Source organism: Hypanus sabinus, chromosome 2 (genome assembly GCF_030144855.1).
Source record: "Hypanus sabinus isolate sHypSab1 chromosome 2, sHypSab1.hap1, whole genome shotgun sequence".
In the NCBI taxonomy this organism is placed as follows: Eukaryota; Metazoa; Chordata; class Chondrichthyes; order Myliobatiformes; family Dasyatidae; genus Hypanus; species Hypanus sabinus.
Window position 1 is genome coordinate 176,013,423 of NC_082707.1, and position 20,163 is coordinate 176,033,585.

At 41.3% G+C, this 20,163-nt stretch overlaps 1 protein-coding gene across 2 annotated transcripts in view; it reads left to right on the forward strand.

Moving 5' to 3' along the window:
- prkcha (protein kinase C, eta, a) overlaps nucleotides 1–20,163 on the forward strand; it is a 221,016-nt gene that overhangs the window by 194,118 nt on the left and 6,735 nt on the right. For both annotated transcript variants that reach the window (XM_059959974.1, XM_059959981.1), the window contains exons 11-12: nucleotides 4,787–4,925; nucleotides 8,797–8,985. In XM_059959974.1, coding sequence (XP_059815957.1) covers nucleotides 4,787–4,925; nucleotides 8,797–8,985 — 328 coding nt within the window. The remainder of the gene's footprint in view (nucleotides 1–4,786; nucleotides 4,926–8,796; nucleotides 8,986–20,163) is intronic.

Here is a 20,163-nt window from a genome sequence, read left to right on the forward strand (position 1 = left end):
AAAGATCACAATCGTCCAGTTAGAGAGGCAACCATCTACTGCCACTTTCTGGCTTCTGGGAAATCAAGGTCTAATCCAATCAGCTACCTCATCTTGAATGTGAGGAAACTAAGCCTTCTAGACCAAACTCCCATGTGGGATCTTGTCAAAGGCCTTTCCAAAGTCTTGAGTGCACAATATCCACTGCCTTGCCTTCATCAGCGTTCCTGGTATCTTCATCAAAAAGCTCCAAAAGAATGGTTAGACTCAGCCTACCATGCACAAAACCATATGGACTTTTCCTAATAGGTCCCCATCTTTCCAAATACTTATATATCCAATCCTTTAGAATACTTTCCAATAACTTTCCCGCTACTGATGTCAAGATCACTGGCCCACAATTTCCTGAGCCTTTCTTAAACACTGGAACATTAGATATCCTCCAATCCTCTGGTACCTCTCCTCTGACTATGAATGTTTTAAATACCTCTGCTAGGGCTCTGTAACTTCTGCAATAACCTCCCCCAGGGTCCGAGGGAATATCTTGTCTGACCCTGGGGTTTACCCACCTGAATTTGCCTCAGCACCGCAAAACATCTCCTCCTCTATAATCTGTACAGAGTCCATGACTTTGCTGCTGCTTTGCCTGGACTTCCATAGACTCTGCATGCCTTCTGAGTAAAGACAGATATAAAACATCCATTTTAGATCTCCCCATCTTTGAACTCCATGCATAGATTACAACTCTAATTTTGTGGAGGACCAATTTTGTCCCCTGTTATCCCTTTGTTCTTAATACATCTGTGGAAGTCCTTTGGATTCTTCTTCAACTTGTCTGCTGAAGCAACCTCATTGCCTTTATTTAGCCCTCATGATTTCCTTCTTAATTGTTCTCTTGCATTTCTTATACTCCTCAAATACCTCATTTGTTCCTCCCTGCCTATACATGCTACACACCTCCCTTCTCTTAACAAGGGCCTCAATACCTTTCGAAAACCAATGCTCCCAAACATGAAATGCTGGAGGAACTCAACAAGTCAGGCAGCATCTATAGAAATGAACATGTTTTAGGTTGTGGCCCTTCAGGACTGGAAAGGGAGGGGGAAGATGCCAGAGTAAAATGTTGGGAGAGGGGAACGAGGATAGCTGGAAGGTAATAGGTGAAGCCAGTTGAGTGGAAAAGGTTTAAGCTTGGAGAGGAGAGTGGACCATTGGAAAATCAGACAGAAGAGGAGCACCAGGGGAGGTGATAAACAGGTGAGAAGAGGTAAGAGGTCAGATTGGGGATTAGAAAAAGAGGAGGGGGGAAACATTTTTTTTTTAAACTGGAAGGAGAAATTGATGTTCATGCAGGTTGGAGGCGACCCAGATAAGGTTTTGCTCCTCCATCCTGAGGGAGGCCTCATCATAGTACAAGAGGAGGCCATGGACTGACATGTCAGAACAAGAATGACAATCGGAATTAAAATGTTTTTGTCCTGGGAAGTTCTGCTTTTGGCAGATGGGGCCCATAACCTGTTGTTATCCTTGCCTTTTAGTCTGACAGGAACGTACAACTAAGTACTCTCAAAATTTCACTTTTGAAGGCCTCCCACTTACCAAGTACACCTTTGGCTGAAAACAACCTGTCCAAATCTACACCTGCCAGATACTTTCTGATACAATCAAAATTCTCTTTTCTCTGAATCGAAACGTCCAGAACCATTCTTTTCTATAATTACCTTGAAACCATTCGCATTTTGATCACTAGATAAAAGTGCTCCCCTTTACAAATTTCTGTCACCTGCCCTGTCTCATTCCCCAATAATAAATCTAGTATTGCACTTTGTCTAGTTGGCTCTTCTATGTACTGATTAAGGAAACTTTCCTGAACACATTTGAAAAACTCTTTCCCATGCAGCCCTTTCACATTATGGGACCCCAGTCAATATGTGGAAAGTTAAAAGCACTTACTATAACAACCCTACATTTCTTGCAACAGTCTGCGATCTCTCTTCAAATTTGCTCCTCTAAATACCCCAGACCATGAGGTGGTCTGTAAAATAGCCCTGATAACATGGCCTTACACTTCTTATTTCTCATTTCCACCCATAAAACCTCACTGGAAGATTCTTCACTCTGTCCTGACTGAGTATTGCTATGACATTTTTCCTGACTAGTAATGCCACTCCTCCCCCTTTATTATCACATCCTGGAACACTGAGCTGCCAGTTCTGCCTCTCCTGCAACCAAGTCTCATTAGTGGAGCACTATGGTCCTGGAGGAACATTGTTTAATTTTTTACTGAGTACTGAGTACCAGCAGTTATGGTTGAAATGACAATTAAAACAACTTGACCTGACTTGACTTGAAGGGTTTTAAAGATAAAAGATCTTTTAAGGATTTAAAGATTAGCCTTATTTGACATACGTCTATTGCGAAATGTCACCACGCTTTCGGTACCAATATACCAAGCCCAAAAACTCACTAACCCTAACCAAAATCTTTGGAATTTGGGGTGGAAACTAGAGTACCCATGCAGTCACAGGGAGAACATACAAGCTCCTTAGAGATGGCATTGGGAATTGAAACCTGATCTTACAGCTGGCACTGTAATAACATTATGCTAAGCATGATGTCGCAAACCCACCTCACGTTCTTAAAACATCCTTGAATCTTTTCCTTTGCCCAACTTGTATCACCTTCCTGTGACAGAGCTCGGAGAATACTGTTTTGGGTGGTTCTAAGCCTGTGAGCAGTGTGAACAATGTAGCCAACATAGTGTTAATTAGAACTGGACATATCACCCTGGGGAGGGACACTGGAATTGGAGGATTTCTCCATGTCTTGGTTGCCTACAAGAGGGAATGGAAAGTGTTTCACTTTACCTGGGGTCTCGTTGTGGAACTTTATTGTTGGAGGACAGGTAGGTAAAAGACCTTGAGTTTGTTGAGCTCAAGACATGTCATCTTGTAAATTAAATGCATAAGCCAGTCTGGTTACCAGCGTTACACCTGCTAGTCAGGAAATGAAAACCTGACTCAATATCCTTGTATATCTCGTGAACGAGATGACTTTGCAGCTCAACTTCACAAGCACTGTCTGTGTACTGCAACTGAACCACTAAGGTTTGGGGCACCTTGTGTTTGGCATGGATTTAAAGATATAATGTTTCCCCATCGGCTCTGTAGATTAGTTCCAATCCTGTGAGAAGCTTCACTGAGGGGAGGTAGGGTGAGAAAGATCATAGTTGGCAGACAGTGATGCAGGGTGTCTGCACTGAGATCAGATCTATTGTGCCTCTTTGTGGCCTAAGGCAGAAGTAAAATGGAGACAGACTTCTGAGTGGCAGTCTGATAGGTGGTGTTCTATAGTCCCTCCTGGTTGATGGAGTCAGACTTTAATAAGTTCAAAGAAGTGGTTGGTTCTATTCCATATTCCTCATGGTGTTGTTGTGCTCCTCAGCCACTGGGAGGAGGTGATGGAGGAGAACTCCAACATGGCCTTCCCTGTTGCAGATACCATGGTCAGACTTGCCACCTATTATAAAGGTGATCACATCACCAACATCCTTTGGCCCATATGCCTCTTCATAGGTGTGGATGGTTGCAGATTTTACTCAGCACTGAGCTTTGGTTTCAGCATGCTGACATTTCCCCCTGTAGGCAACAGGTGCCTTTTAGTAGATTGCTGGAGTTGTTATTCTTCACATGCCAACCTGAAAATGAATTACTGGGTGGTGGAAAATCAAGAGTGCCGGCTGGAAATTTTAGGTTAAAAAACAGAAAGTGTGCAAAATTCTCAGCAAATTAGGCAGTATCTGTGAAGATTAATCAGTCTTCTGGAGGGTCTTGGATCTGATTTCTATTTCAACAAATACTGCCTGATCCACTGAGTGTTTCCAGCATTAATTAGATGGCATTTGCCTTTGGAGGTTTTAATATTTAATTAATACACCCATGTGGTTATCAGTGTTAAACTCACTAGTCAGGAGACTAAACCTGACTCATTATCCTTTTATTTTACTCTTTGAACTCATGAATACTGTACTGAAGTTATTATAGAACACTCAACAGGTCAGGTAGCACCTAGGAGAAAAATGAAGAGCCAAAGTTACAGGCTGAGACCCTTCTCTGGGACTGGAAAGGAAGGAGGAAGAGGCTAGAGTAAGAAGGTGGGGGGTGGGGAAGGAGGGGGTAGGAGTACAAACTGACAAGTGATAGGTAAAACCAGGTGAGAGGGAAGGTGGATGAAGTATGAAGCTAGGAGGTGATGGGTGGAAAAGAGGGAATCTGATAGAACACAGTGGACCATGGGAGAATGGGAAGGAGGAGGGGAACCAGAGGGAAGTGATTGACAGATGAGGATAAGAGGGGTTGCAGAATAGGGGATGGAAAAAGAGAGAAAGGGGATGGGGATAAATTATTGGGAGTTAGAAAAATCGATGTTCGTGCCATGAGGTTGAAGGCTGACCTGACCGAATATGACGTGTTGCTCCTCCAACCTGAGAGTGGCCTCGTTGTGACTGTAGGAGAGGCCATGGACCAACTCGTTGAAATGGGAATGAGATGTCGAATAATTGAATTGAGTGGCCACTGGGAAATCCCGCCTTTTGTTGCGGGTGGAGCCAAGGTACTCTATGAAGTGGTCTGAGCAGTGCCAACTAATTACTGAGTCTTTTGATGCTTTACATTGTTACAACGGTTCAGCTTTATCCATTTTCACTTGCCATCCAGTGTGCAATAAAATTGATGGTTCACAGATTCAGTTTAACTGTGATGATTGATTTAACAATTACAAAAACAATGTCTAACGTTTTCTGTTGCAGAGATTTGAAACTGGATAATGTCCTGTTAGATTCTGAGGGACACTGCAAGTTGGCTGATTTTGGAATGTGCAAAGAAGGCATCTACAGCAATTACACAACAGGGACCTTCTGCGGCACACCTGATTACATTGCTCCAGAGGTGGGTAAAGGCAGACTCCATCCTAATTTTCACAGGGGTATGAATGAGCTGTCCACATAAGCTCATGTGCCTCCACCACACAGAGGTGAATCCTACTGCCTAACATTTGTTCCTCATATTGAGCGGCATTCCACCTACAGTTTTATGGTAAGCCCAACATTGTGATCTATTTTGGAAAAAAGCATCATGCAATGTTCTTAGCAGAGTTTAGTCTGTTTAACTGAGAAGTTCCAATTATTAATAAACCATTGGTTTCCTTTTCCAATCATAAGGGCTTCACCAACTCTACCACTGTCTGAGCTGAAGCCTAGCCTGTGTTGATCTAAAGCAGGGGTGACCAACCTTCTACATTCCATCCATCAATTTTCTCATGCACGAGTTCTATATTAATATGTCTTTACAAGAATTATGGGGGCACGAGAGTTGTATGGCGCATCTGAACTCGAGCTTGAAGAAACTGATGCATGGAATGCAAAAGGTTGGCCACCCCGATCTAGACTAGTCAGCTGCACACTGATTTCCAGAACTACTACTGAGTAATGAGTTTCACAACCACATTCTTGGTAACTATGGAAAATATGAAAACCAGTAAGTCAATCATGGCCCAGAAATAAATGGATCTTTAAAAGTATCTTTGCTGCCTTGAGCAATTCGTTCCAACTGTGGTCGATTTTCATGGTGTATACCAGGATAATGGCTGATAGTCTGCAGAACTCTTGGCATTTACTCACAGCACTGCCAGGAAGTTCAGATCTCCACCTAATCTTGCTGCCCGAGGTCTGCTGGTTGTTTTCCAACTGTACTTAGCCTATACTGCTACAACGTACAGGAACAACAACAAGCTGATACAATTTTGTTTACTTGTTTATGTTTGCCTTAATGTTTGAAATCATTTGAAACATGTTTCTGTGTTTTAGGGGATCTCTTAAACAAAACACATATTTAAAGTTCTAACTTCATTTTGAGATTTCTCAGATGTTTTTGAATATTCAGAAATCTTGAATGGGGAGAGCTTTAATGGGGCAGCTTTGGAATTGGTCAGGGGTTTCTCAGAAGTTTATTGGTATGGTTCAATCTGATCAGCTCCCCCCCACCCTTTGATTACATCACCTGAGGTCCTGCTTCTGCTGAAGTGTAATCATTAAGATTAGCCCCACTGATCCAGAACGTGAGATCGCTGTGGCAGTGCGATTGGGAGCAATATATGCAGGTGACTGGCCCCGCTGAAGGAACTCCAGGCCAGTATTTCCAAACAACCACAGGAGATAATTATGCATTTTAAATGATATCACTATCTTGCAATGTTGATCCTAACCTATCTGCTCCAACTAGTAAAAATAGGGCAGCCAATTCACTTATCTGATTCATTGCAAGTGCAGATGTAGGAAGATCCTGTAAGCTTTACATATTGATAGAGTCATAAAATGCTTCATATCAATTAAGGCATGATAAAGGCATTCAGTATTGTGATGAAATGAGGTGAAAATTATCAGTTCTGGTAATAGTATTCTTTGTACACCACCTTATTTGGTTTTATCATCAGATTATGATCAACTCATGCATATTTATTTACTTCGTCCAAAATTTACACACCTTTACCCTTGCATGAGAAGAACTGTGCCATTAGAACCAATGCTCTACTTTATATGTTTTATAAAGAACCATTTTCTAGACATTCTTCTCTCCGGATCTAGGTTAAAATGACTGAAAGCATGTTTTTGGATTAGATCTTAAGTTTTTGAGAAGAGAATTTCATTCCTGAATGTTGGATTGAATATGCATCCAGGTTTCCAAGAAGGGGCACTATTTTTATGCTTGTTCCTCTGCCTCGGTGTTACAGGATTTTGACGAGAACCATAACTAAATTTGGCTTCTCAGGGTACAAGTCCCTCCAGAAATCCTCAATGACCAAACTACACTCTGTCCCTAGCCACTGAATCCATCCTTTCCCCTGACACCTGTCTGGAATTGGAAACCAAAATCAATGCAATCAAGCGGTATCTGTGGTATGAGAAACCAAAAAGATATTTTGGATTTGGGACCTTCCTGAACCTGAAATGTTGTTTCTCGTTCCTCATGTGCTGCCTGACCTGCTAAGTCTTTCCAGCATTTTCAAGTTCTGTTTAAAATTAAAGCAAACTGTTCACAAGTTTTGATCCCAGAAGTTAGCCTCCAACACCCGTCTGCACCATTAACACGGCAACCCTGTTCCACCTTGGTAGCACCGCATGACTCTCCTACCATCTTAACTCACCTCACCCACTGTTGGAATATACAACCAAAGCTTCAGATTTGAACAGTTGGCAGAGCCCCAACTGGACTCCCACCTTCTATAAACAAGCTCAAGCAAAACGCTGCCGATGTTATCCCAATTTGCATCATTCTCTGACTGGCTGTGGTTGGCTCTCCCTTGAGCAATGCCTCAACTTCAGACCTTCCACTCTTGATTTCAAATGGCATCCTAACTGCCTCTAACCCAATTCCCTGTCTCTTTTAATATTTTGACATTCTCCATTATATCAGCAGGAGCATCCCTTCCAACTTGGGACCTTTTGTGGGTTTTCAAGTGTTGATAACTCCGTCACTTGTGGTGACACCATTAGTTGTTGAAGACCTGAACTCTGGTTCTATCCTTAAACCCTATTCTGCATTTAAGATGCTTCTTGAAACCAACTTCTCTGAAGGACTTTTTTTGCTCTTTTACCTAAGCAAGTATTCTTTTGTGTATTGAGGTACTGAAGTTTCCTTTCAGTGCTCCTTTGGGACATTTTCTTGCACCACTGCAACAATAACAAAAGTTGTTGTGTTATTGTTGCATTGACTCATGAAGCTCCAACCTTCTTATCTCCTCTCCCCATCTTATCTCTGTGTTCTGGTCTGCACAGCAGTTTGGCTAAGCTGACAAAACTACCAACTGAAACTATTGTGTTGGTAAACCAGCTACACATTTAGACAGCTGAACATTGAAGATTGAGAGATCAAGACTGCAGCAAAGAGGTCCATTCAAGAGTCTGATTACAGCAGGATAGAAGCTGTTCTTGAGCCCAGTTGTACCCGAGTTCAGGCTTTAATATCTTCTGCCCAATGGGAAAGTGGAGAAGAGAATTTCCAGGGTGGGTGGGATCTCTAATTATGCTGGTTTGTTTACTGAGGCACAGTGAAGTATAGACAGAATGCTTAGAGGCTGGGTCGTGTGATTTCCAGAGCTGTGCCCACAACCCTCTGCAGTTTCTTGCAGTCACATGCAGAGCAGTTGTCATACCAAGCTGTTATGCGTTCAGATATATTGCCTTTTATAGTACATTGATAAAATTGGCAAGTATTTATTCATCAATATGGCCAGGTCTGTTAATGGGAAGAAACTTTCCATCTGAATGGTCTTTTGATTTATGCATTTGTAAAGATCTTTTCCTTTGTTTGTTGCAGTTAGCATATTTACAGTGTCAATCTGTATGGCTCTTTGGGCAGAGTTGCAAACAGGTTTCACTCAAGTAAGATGTTCTGAAATTGTTCAAAGGGACAAGTGATAGTTCTCCTTCAGCAGGCTTCTGTGAATCCAGCTCCAAAAATCCATCAAACCAAGAGGTTGAGTTGCTTAATGTTTCATTTGTGATTGAGCCTACAACCTGGAACCCCGAAGGTCAGACTACAGTTTGTGGTCTCAAATTGTGTCGGCTAACACACAGGCAGAGTGAGCCATGTGGAATATTGTAGAGCTCATAATCAAAATATTAGTTTCCAGAATCCTTATCAATAGTTTCTGTTTTGAAGACTTACAACTCCTTGTCACATGACTGCAATGCTTCAACTGTTTTTTAGGTTTCCAGTTACTTTGCAAGGTTGGATTGACAGGAATTGTGTCTCTGGGCAGATTTTGCAGGAGTTGCAGTATGGTTCTTCGGTGGACTGGTGGGCACTTGGCGTCCTGCTGTATGAGATGCTGTGTGGTCAGCCCCCATTTGAAGCCGAAAATGAAGATGACTTGTTCGAATCTATCCTGAACGATGAGGTCCTTTACCCAGTCTGGCTGAGTGAAGGCGCAATGGCTATCCTGAAAGCAGTAAGTTAAAATCTGTATCCAAATTCTTGGCATTTGCCTTTGGTTCTTTTCTGCAGTGCTGAATCATTCCTTTAGGATTGAAAGTATGGAAAAATTTAGTACGAGAGCTTGAAATGACTTCAGAATCTTAAATGAAGCAATTAGCCTCTCAGATGGCTCCATCAGTTAGTCCCATAATCTTTGGCAATCAACCTTTATAATGAAGAATAGATAGCTTCCATTGTGGCCCTCTTCTGCTGAAGCCATTGATTTTACCTTGGGTTTAGATGGCTGAAGGAGTTTCTCAGATTATTAGATGCCAATAATCATTATTCCAGCTCACTTGAGAGAGGAAGAGGGAGATGTTGGAGGCAAAGAGAGATGCAGACCACAGCTTTGCTCCACTTGTGATTCAAGGGTATCAGTTACACCGCTATCAACTCATTAGCCAGGGGTCAGTTAATAAAATTGTCACTGCAGAACCTTGTCAGTCCAAAGATTTGAGCACAAAAAAAAACTTTTTTAATGAAGTTGTTTATGTAGGTGTTGTGATGGAAAATAACTGGTTCTTAGAGTCTCAACAGTAGAGGCCTGGACACACACAGTTTTAATAATAAGGAATTTATTTACAAGGGGAAATCAGGTCAGCACAAGCAACTACAATACACAGGAAGTGGTGCGGGGACAGGGTACAGTTAAACACACAAAGAACAAGGGAAAAGCACTATGACAGCCATCCCCCTTGACCTTGGATAGCTGCAGCTCCCTTACCAGGACAAACAATAGACCTTCCCAAACATAAATCAATGCACTTACCTCCAATGTGGTGGTCTGTAAGAGAGGACTAGCTAAGGGCAAGTCTCACCTTTTAAAGCATGGGGCTGGGCGAGATAATCCAATTAAGGTGACCAATAATTTAGGTGTGCATTGATTAGTTGGGAGGGACCAAATGTTGATTGGCATGTGGTGTGGCGGTGCGTCTGTCACATGGCCGGTATCTCTGGATACAGCAGGAAAAATGAAATTAATTTAGATCCAGCGGGGTAGCAGGCCCAGTCAGCCCAATGAGCCTGAACCACCCAGTTACACTCATGTGCTCAATTAACCTACAAACACCTACACTACATCTTTGTACTGTGGGAGAAAACCAGAGAACCTCAGGTAAGCCCACGTAGTCATGGAGAGAACATACAGACGGTGGCAGAAATGAACCCGGGTCACTGGTACTGTAATAGTGTTACACTACCATGCTACTCTTTAAAAAAAAAACACAGAAATAGAAAGAAAAACAGAAGGAACTTCTGAGTTTGAAGTTTGAGTGAGTGCATCACTGGCAATTACTGCCATCTGTGTAGAATTTGGATATTACATTTTCAACACCACAATAGTGCTTACACTTCTAAAGTGCTTCATCTCCTATAATGTGTTTAAGAGCATCCTGGAACCATGATCGATACAATGGAAATATCAGTCTTTATTTAGTTACCCGTCCTGAAATGCATATCCATGCTTTATAATTTTATTGGCTAACTGCCACGCTGAACATTACCCATTAAGTCAACAGGAAATTAGTCTTTTTTCTAACCTGTCTGTTGGTAGATCTTTTGGTAGCAATTACACTGTTGCTCTTTTATTATGGGTAGCTGTTTGTGTAGCTGTAAGTCCTTTAGTTTAATTAATTGCACCAAGCAGCTCTGTAGACCATTGATAAGATTTACTTAAACAACTACATTAAAATTCCCAAGCTGACATGGCAGGTTTGAAATTGTCCCTTGATTAGCTTGATTAGTTGGTAGCTATGGGATTTTATTATGTAAAAAACATGTTCAATGGTCCAAAGAGAAACCACGATTTTAATAATCCATCAAAAACCACTGTGCTCTTTGACATGCCACAAGGTTTGTTTGTCATGCCTTGGAACAGGGGACTGTAATGTTCTACTAAATCATACTGATTTCGAAAAAAAGATTCAAAAACTTTATTGTCATTCTAACCGTACATCAGCTCTGCAGGGCAGAATGAGACGACGTTTCCCAGGAGCAGTGCAATCATAACATAACAAACGCAACACTAAATAATAAACATAACAATAAATAGTAAAATACAACAGCCACATGTCAGTTAAAAACAAGTTATAAGTGTTAAGTGAGTTAAGTGTTCCAGTATTGAAACACACCACAGCCCTTTAACATAAGACATCATAGCCAGCATGGTCTGTAGGGTGAGGTTCCAAAAACAAAGAGGAACAAGAAATTTCTTAAGGCAGTAGCTGCTGTCCAGAGGGGAGCAGTACAGAACTCTGAATGTTTACAAGAGAAGTGAAGAGCATTGATACAATGAGAACAATTTGAGGAAATAAAAGCTCCAGCAAGACCACACCTACGTCATCTTCATCAGCTGCAAGTGAGTAAAAATAAAACAAAGCTTAAGACTTTATTGACATCCGCTGTAGAATATGAGGCAATTGTCAGTCTGCTGTAGCATCATATTATTACATGGTATGTAATACCTTTTATTTATTTGTAAGATCAAAGTGGTTTGAGGGAGGCATTACAACTCTTTCACCAGCACTGCTATTCAATAGGATGTGTGAACTAATTTCATAAACTCTTTGTTCTACCATATTCTTTACTAACTGGTTAACAAAAAACATCAGTCTCTGTTTTAAATTTATCCAGGCATCAGTTGACATTGGAGTTGTGTCGGTGGATCTCAGCACCACACTTCAGGAAGCATTTACCAGAATGTAAACTAGATTACATGGGCTAGGGTTCTGCCCAGATGTAGAAGGTTAGAGGGTGATTAGATTGAAGTTTTCATGATTTTTAAGCGCTGCTGGTTAGGGCAGAAAAATAAGTGTTTTCCATTGATTGGGGTGTCCATTTAATCTAAAAATGTGAGACAGGCCTTGCAAGAGTGAAATTAGAGAAGTCTCTCACTCGCTTTGAGACGTACAAGTGTGGATCTCACTTCAGCAAACCATGAGTTGTTAATTTTGAAACTGAGATATGTATTTTTTGTTCAGCACTTCTTAAGGAATAGGATAGAAGACTGAGTATATGGTCGCTGATTGGCAAAAAACTTATTAAATGGCAGATCTGCCCAAAAGTCTCCTCCTGCCCTCAGTTATTAAAAATTAACAAAAGCACTCTGAGGCACAGAATAATAATATGAGGTTGCAACAAGTTGTCTTTGTGGCGTAAGTTTCTGGTGCACATCAATGAGATTTTAGTTATATTTTATTTTTACATAACTGCTGATGGAAATTGATTGTTAGTCTGCTTTAGCATCATATTATTACATGGTATGTAATCCCTTTTATTTATTTGTAAGATCAAAGCTGAAGCCACACCCAGGTTCAAGTCAAGTCAAGTAATTTTTTACTGTCATTTCGACCATAACTGCTGGTACAGTACACAGGAAAAACGAGACAACGTTTTTCAGGACCATGGTGCTACATAAAACAATACAAAAAGGTTGGAGGAACAACTTGCCTGCTCTCCATCTTCCTCTGGTGCTCCTGTCCCATGATCCTCTCCCTTCTCCAGCTCTGTGTCCCTTTTGCCAATCAACTTTCCAGGTTTAAGCGTCATTCCTCCCCCTCCTGTCTTCTCCTATCATTTCGGATCTCCTCGTCCCACTTTCAAATCTCTTACTATCTCTTCTTTCAGTTAGTCCTGACAAAGGGTCTCAGCCTGAAACGTTGACTGTACTTCTTCCTGTAGGTGCTGCCTGGCCTGCTTTGTTCCACCAGCATTTTGTGTGTGTTGCTTGAATTTCCAGCATCTGCAGATTTTCTCATGTTTGAAATTCTAATGTTAGTAGCCCTAAGAGAAAAGTAAAGACTGTTAACTTTATTATCGGGACCAAACCTTCTGCTTCGAGTTTCCTTCTTTACCACAGTGGTCAATGGGATCGTCGAACCTGTGACTGTATCAAACTGATTCCCATGATTCCTTGTGATAAATACTTGTGCTTTACAAATCAAGCTGATTGTGCCAAGATTTACATTTGCTGTTTCACATCATATAGATTCCAGCCCTGATTTATTATCACTGTTGGTTCAGTTGGGTTCAGCAAATTATATGTTACAACTATAACATATTAAATCAAGAGAAAAAAGGTCAAAGCAACCTCTCCAATGAAACTCTGTTGTACAAGTTTAGACAATTGGATGAGAAAGTACTAATGCAGTGGTCAGATCCTGCGTGTCTGTGACATCACCACACAAATCCTTACATTCAATAAGAAGACAATGCTGTCTTTACAAAAACATTGCAAAATTCAGTCTTCCTTCATGATTCATATGTTAGCTCTTTACATGTCTGTGAGTAACCATGTTACAACATACTCCCTTCAGAATTCCTTGATATCAACAAACAACAGTGCAAAACTTGCCTTTACATGTCAGGACTGTAAACATGTTTTTGCCATTGGGCAAAGGTTACAAAGAAAACATTCTCATCAAGAGAAGGTTGGTGCCTCCCACTTTCACATTAATGCTACACCCATTAGTATATGTTATTTCCACCCCGGAAAAGACTCTGACTACCTACCCTATTTTTGCCTTTTATAAATTTCTATCAGGTAGTCCCTCAGCCTTTGATACTCCAGAGAAAACATGTTTGTCCATTGTCTTCCTGCAACTAATACCCACCAATCCAGGCAACGTCCTTGTGAAACTCTTCTGCACTGATTCCAACCCTTCAGATCCTCCCTGTTTAGTGGCAACCTGAATTGCACACAGTACTCCAAAAGTGGTCTAACCAAAGGCTTATACAACTGCACGTAGCTTCCCAAATGTTATATCTAGAACCCCAACCAATGAAGGTAAGTCAACTATGCTTTATACCTCCTCTACCATCCAATTTGTTTGTGTTGCCGCTATGGATTTAGGTTCAAGGTAATCATGGAAAAGGATAGGTCTGGCCCTCAGGTTCAGATTCTAAATTGGAGAGAGGCCAATTTTGATTATATCAGACAGGATCTGGCAAGTGTGGATTGGGACAGGCAAAGGTGTACATGATAAGTGAGATGCCTTTGAAAGTGAAATGTTGAGAATACGGAGTTGGTATGTTCCTGTCAGAATAAAAGGTAAGGATAACAGGTTTAGGGAACCTTGAGCATCATGTGACAAGTGTCCTGAGCTATGTATATTTCAATGCCAGAAGTTTTGTAGGAAAGGCAGATGAGCTCAGGGTATGGACCAACACATGGAATTATGATACTGCAGCCATTAGTGACATGTGGTTGCAGGAGGGGCAGGACAGGCAGCTCAGTGTCCCAAGATTCCATTGTTTTAGACCTGACAGAGCGGAAGGGATTAGAGAGGGAGGCGGGAGGCATTACTAGTCTAGGAAAATATCATGGCACTGCACGGTCAGGACAGACTGGAGAACTCATCCAGAACTGGAGGCTTTATGGGTGGACCTGAGGAATGAGAAAGGTATGTCCACATTCATGGGCCTTATCACAGACCACCTAACAGGCTACGGGATTTAGAGGAACAAATCTGTTTAGAGGTCACAGACCGTTGCAGGAAACGTAAGATTGATATAGTAAGTGATTTTAACTTCCCATATACTAACTGGGTCTCCCATACTGTAAATGTCCAGATGGGATATAGTTTGTCAAATGCTTTCAGGAAAGTTTTCTGTTTCAGTGTGTAGAAGTTCCAATGAGAGAGTGGATGATACTTCTTCTCCTATTAGAAAATGAATCAGGGCAGATGACAGAAGTTTGTGTCGGGGAACACTTTGCATCTGGTGACCACAATGCCATTAGTTTCAAAGTAAACATGCAAAAGGATAGGTCTGGTCCGCAGGTTCAGATTCTAAATTGGAGATAAGCCAATACTGATGGTATCAGAATGGATCTGGCAAGTGTGGATCGGGACAGGCGTACTTAATTAGTCGGAAGCCTTCAAAAGAGAAATTCTGAGAGTACGAAGCTTGTATGTGCCTGTTAAAATAAAAAGTAAAGATTTTTATATTTAATGACAGAGAATTTAAAGTTACTGACCGTCTCCACTTCTGATCCCCTAAAGAAGATTGGTTCGTGATTTTCTGGTTTCCTGCTCATGTAGTCAATAATCAGCTTTTGGGCTCATTGTTCACACAAGATGCTCATTGTGATGTTGGTCAGAGCTGTTTTGGTCTGATGGTACACACAGAAACCTGATGAAAGATTTTCAGAGGAAGATTTGGAAAACGGCTGTATTTTGAGAAGGAAAGGAAGGGTGGAAATTAGGGTCAGTTGGCAACAACATAGACGGGTGTGCTTCTTGCATTGTCAGCCAATTTTACATAAGAAGTTATACAAATGATTCTGTAGATGCTGGAAAAATCTGAAACAACACACACAAAACACTGAAGGAACTCAGCAATTCGGGCAGCATCAATGGAGGTAAATAAACATTTTGGGTAGATCTTTTTGTGTGCGTTGTTCTACAAAAGAAGTAGCCACTTTGGTAGCTATGAGTTTACTCAGTTTTGGAATTGAATGCCCAACAATTTCTCACCCCTTGCCTTCTGTTTCTGATTGCCAAATGAACACGATTCACCTGCTATCGAAAGTAGCACTGTGGGTAAGTTATTGGACTGGTCTTGGTTGTTGACCTGGAGACCTAAGTTCAAATCCCACCACATTACTCAGGAAATTAAATTCAATTAGTGAAATCAATCACAAATGGAAAGATAATGTATGTAATAAGCAAGACATAACTACTGGTTTTGTAAACAAAAATTATCTGGTTCACTATTGTTCTTCAGGGAGTGATGACTGCCATAATTCTTTAGTCAGATTATACTGTGTGTGACTTTAGACCTACCAATGTGATTGGCTCCTGATTCCGAAAGCAGTTATTAGGATAGACAAGTAATGCCCTTCTTGCCAGCAATGTCTACATCATGTACAGTTACTAAAATAAAACTGAACCTTAGACTTTTTTGTTTGCTTCTGTATTCAGAAAGTAACCTTTTGTTACTGGAAAAATTCAACGGTGAATGTGGTCTTCCGATACCTCCTGGAGGGGTGCATTCTTCATGGGGTGACGAGCTAATTTATCCTCAGTTGATCTTGTTATTGGGCCCAGCCTGTTCCAGCCAAAGTTCACTGTTCCACAGAGCTTCCCCAAAATCAGTCGGAAGTAGAAGTGCTTACAGATTCTTCTGTTCCAGAGGCTCGTTGCAGCACAGGAATCTCTATACCTGCTAATGCATTTGCCTACTAATTATCATGGGTGTTTTAATTATCTTTAAAAGCCTCATGAGTAGAACCTGGAAATTTAGGATAATTTTGAGCAAACATCAACAGACTCTTACAGCTTAAAGAATATATATGTCCAGAATGTCAGAAGTATATAGTTCAAAGTTCAAAGTGCATTTCTTATCAAAGTATGGATACTTTATACAACCTTGAGATTTGTCTCCTTATTCGGCAGCTACAAAACAAAGACACCCATAATAGGGTGTCTTTGGGTGTCATAGGGTGGAATTATGGACAACAAAGCACCAAGGTCTCGGTGGTGGAGCTGGCAGAAGATGGAGGCTCATCACAATGGCAGTGAAGGCAGAGGAAGTCTGCAGCAGGGAAGGGTCTCCACTCGTCTTGCATTCCACGCCGCTGGACCCTGGCTGTGAAATGTCAAGAACTGTGTGGTGCCTGCCTGTGAATCAGCCTCTTCTCGTTTAAAACAAAGTGACCCACAGGTCTTCTCCATTAAGAAAATTAGGTTGTGTGTAAATATATATACTTATCAATGTATATTATTAGATTTTGTTTCCCTTATTTTTTAATCATCTTTATTTAAACAGTTTCAAAAAAAGTTTTAAAAAATTTCAGCAACTTCCTGCTTGCTGAACAGCTGTTCTGGTCTTTAAAGAGGTCTGTCAAACATGCCATGTCAAAGAGCTCTCTAGTGTTTTGTCAACAATAACAACTTACATTTATATGGTTCTGAAGCAAAGGCATTTCGACGCACCCTGCTGGAATAGTGCTAAATATCTGCAGTCTCCTGTGTCAGCAAAGAATTGGTGACTGGTCATGGTGTGGATATTACATTAAATAACAAGAAGCTTGCTGAAAGAAGTATGTTTTTGTGAGCTGATACTGGGCTTGACAGGCAGAGGCCGAGGCAGAGAATTTCAGTCATATTGCAGCAGCATCCCAGCTTAAGGCCTTTTCTGCCTTGATACAAAGATCTGATTTTTTTCTGTTTTATGCGGTCTGGCCACAATCCATGTGCGTACAGGAACACCGTAATCTGACTTTCCTGCATCCTGTCTGTTTGCATTGAGGTGTGAAACTTGGTTTATAGTGCAGTGAGTCACAGCTATGCAATACTTTTATCACATGTTATTTCCCCTTCAATTTATAGGAAGCGGGTGTCACCAGCCCTCTCGCTCTTTCTTCATCATATTATAACCACCCCGAGATAGCCTTGGGGTTAATTTGTCATTGCTTGATCTTCCATGCCAGGTTAGCTTTGATATTTGCTAAGTCCTTATGCAAAAAAAAATGTTTAAGGCGTTCATTTGGCTGAGTTCTGTTTGCTAATTGAGGATACAGAGTAATTTGTCACAAACGAAGGAATAAAATAAAAATAGTGCGATCAGAAGTGCCCTGTCTACAGGAGATAATCCCTGGAATGTTGTGTAATTCTTCATTTTGAGGGACGGTGCAGGAAGCCCTCCTTCCTTTAATTAACGTGACAGCACCAGCTTGTCTGCCGTCTGAGATCCTGTTTCTTTTCCTTTTCCCCCCCTCCCCCATGTGCACTTCCGAAGTTATTTTGTAGCCACAGACTGGTATTCCCTAACCAGCAGTTGCACATGAGAGGAACAACACAAACTAAATTGGATTAGAGCAATAATTAGCTCTGTGCCGTAAACTGCTGAAAAAAAATCTAAACTGCCAAATTAGGGATAGTTATGCAACGGCATAGCGTGAAATAAGGGCACTTTATTCTTTCTGCGATCTCTTCCTTTTCTTTCTCCTTAAAGGCAACAAGAGTTGTTAACTGTTAAAGGGTTTTGGAGATGTTAAGATATATTTCTGTTATTGATGGCTGCATTCAAGTTTAGCCTAAGGAGTTAATTCTCAACAGGCTGTCCTACCTTAGGTAGCATGATGGTCAAGTGGTTCTGTCACCCACTGTGTTCACTGGAAGAGAATGTCCACCACTTCCCCCACTACTCTAGAATTTACTGATTTGGCTTTTCTCCCCTTATGCAAAGTGGTACTACACCCACACAGGTTCCTGTAGGTATCAGTGGTTCCTTGGAACATGGTCATAAATTATGCTTAAACTGCAGTCCCAAACTTTGCATGACTGATCTGGAGAGAATATTTCATATCACATCCTCACAAAGGGGAAGGTTACGTTTCATTACTATTAGCATCGAATCGGCCCTTCAAGCCACTCTGCCCCAGCAACCCCTGACAAACCTGACTGACCCTAACCTAATCACAATGACCACTTAACCTACCTAGAATGTCTTTGACTGTGGGAGGACACTGGAGGACCAGGAGAAAACCCAGGCATTTCATGAAGAAACTCCTCACATAATCGGCACCAGAATTGAACTCCGAACTCCAGAACACCCCGAGCTGTAATGGTGTCATGCTAACCACTACGCTTCCATGGTAACAATCTAATAAATTAAAATTGCAAATATGTGGTGTTGTTTATGGAAAAATATTCTAATCCTGGATGGATAGCGATTTATTCCTAGACTAGGGTGCAGTAATGGCAACAATAAAGCTACCATAAGAAAAATCATCACTTTTGGAAGGGAAATCTGGTTCCTTTACCTGATCTGTCCTGTGCAAGACCCAGAGTTAAACAGAATAAAGTAGGACTTTATTTCTGGAGCACAGGTGAATGAAGAGAGATTTGGTGGAGGTATACAAGATTATGAGGGCTTTAGATAGGGTAAATGCAAGCAGGCTTTTTCCACTGAGTTTGGGTGAGACAAGAACTAGAGGTCATGGGTTAAGGATGAAAGGTGAAATGTTTAACGGGAACTGCTTCACTCAGAGGTCGGTGAGAGTGTGGAATGAGCTGCCAGAGAGAGTGGTTTGGTTGCATTTAATAGATAAGTACATAGATGGGAGGGGATGGAGGGCTAAGGCCCAGGTGCAGATCAATGAGGCAAAATAATAGTTTGGCATGAACTAGATGGGCTGAACAGTCTGTTTCTCGGCTCTATGACTCTAAGATAGTTCATTCCTACCTGCCATGTGAAAGAGACGGGTACTTGAAATCAGTTTTAGCTTTATTTGTCATGTGCACATCGGACCATTGAAACACAGCATTGTTTGAGTCAACGACACAGAGTCTGAGATGTGCTGGGGCAGCCCCTTAGTGTCACCATGATTCCGGCACCAACAAAGCATGCTCAGAACTTACTAACCCTAATTTGTACTTTTTTTTGGTTTGTGGGTGGAAACCTGAGCAGCTGAAGAAAACTCACACGATCACAGGAAGAATGTGCAAACTCCTCATAGGCAGCGGCAGAAATTAAACCCTAGTCTTACAGCTGGCTAAGATTACTTGAAGTATTTTTGATGGGTGCATTTAAGTACTGAAAAGAATGAGTGAGTAAGGTGCAGCTAAAGAATTGAGGTTACAGGAATTATTAAAAGGTAAATGAGGACATGTGATGATTAAATATACTTCATTTTATGATCTGTAAGAATGGGCAATATATGCTTGCCTTGCCAATGGCAGCCTCATCTTGTACATAAATGTAGGAAAGATATTCATACCCACAGCTGACTAAACTGAAAATTAAGTCAGCATAACTTGTATGTATTCATACACATGCAAGCATGTGCACGAATGCAAATGTGTGTGAATGTGTGCCTAACCACTGATTTTACACGGGCGTCCAAGATAAAGACCCTGGATTAAAAACATCTTCTGCAGCACAGTGCAAGAGCACAAGAGACTGCAGATGCTGAAAATCTGGAGGAACAAACAGTCGTCTGGAGGAACTCAGTGGGTCAAGCAGTATCTGTGTAAAGAAAAGAATTGGCACCGTTTCAGGTCAAAGGTCTCCCACAGATGCTGCATGACTCACTGAGTTCCTCCAGCAGAACTTCCACAGCACAGCTTGCAATGAGAGGAAGAGAAATGAACTCTCCTCTGAAACTGAGTTCCATTGAATTCAATCAGAAAGATGAACACACCCATTT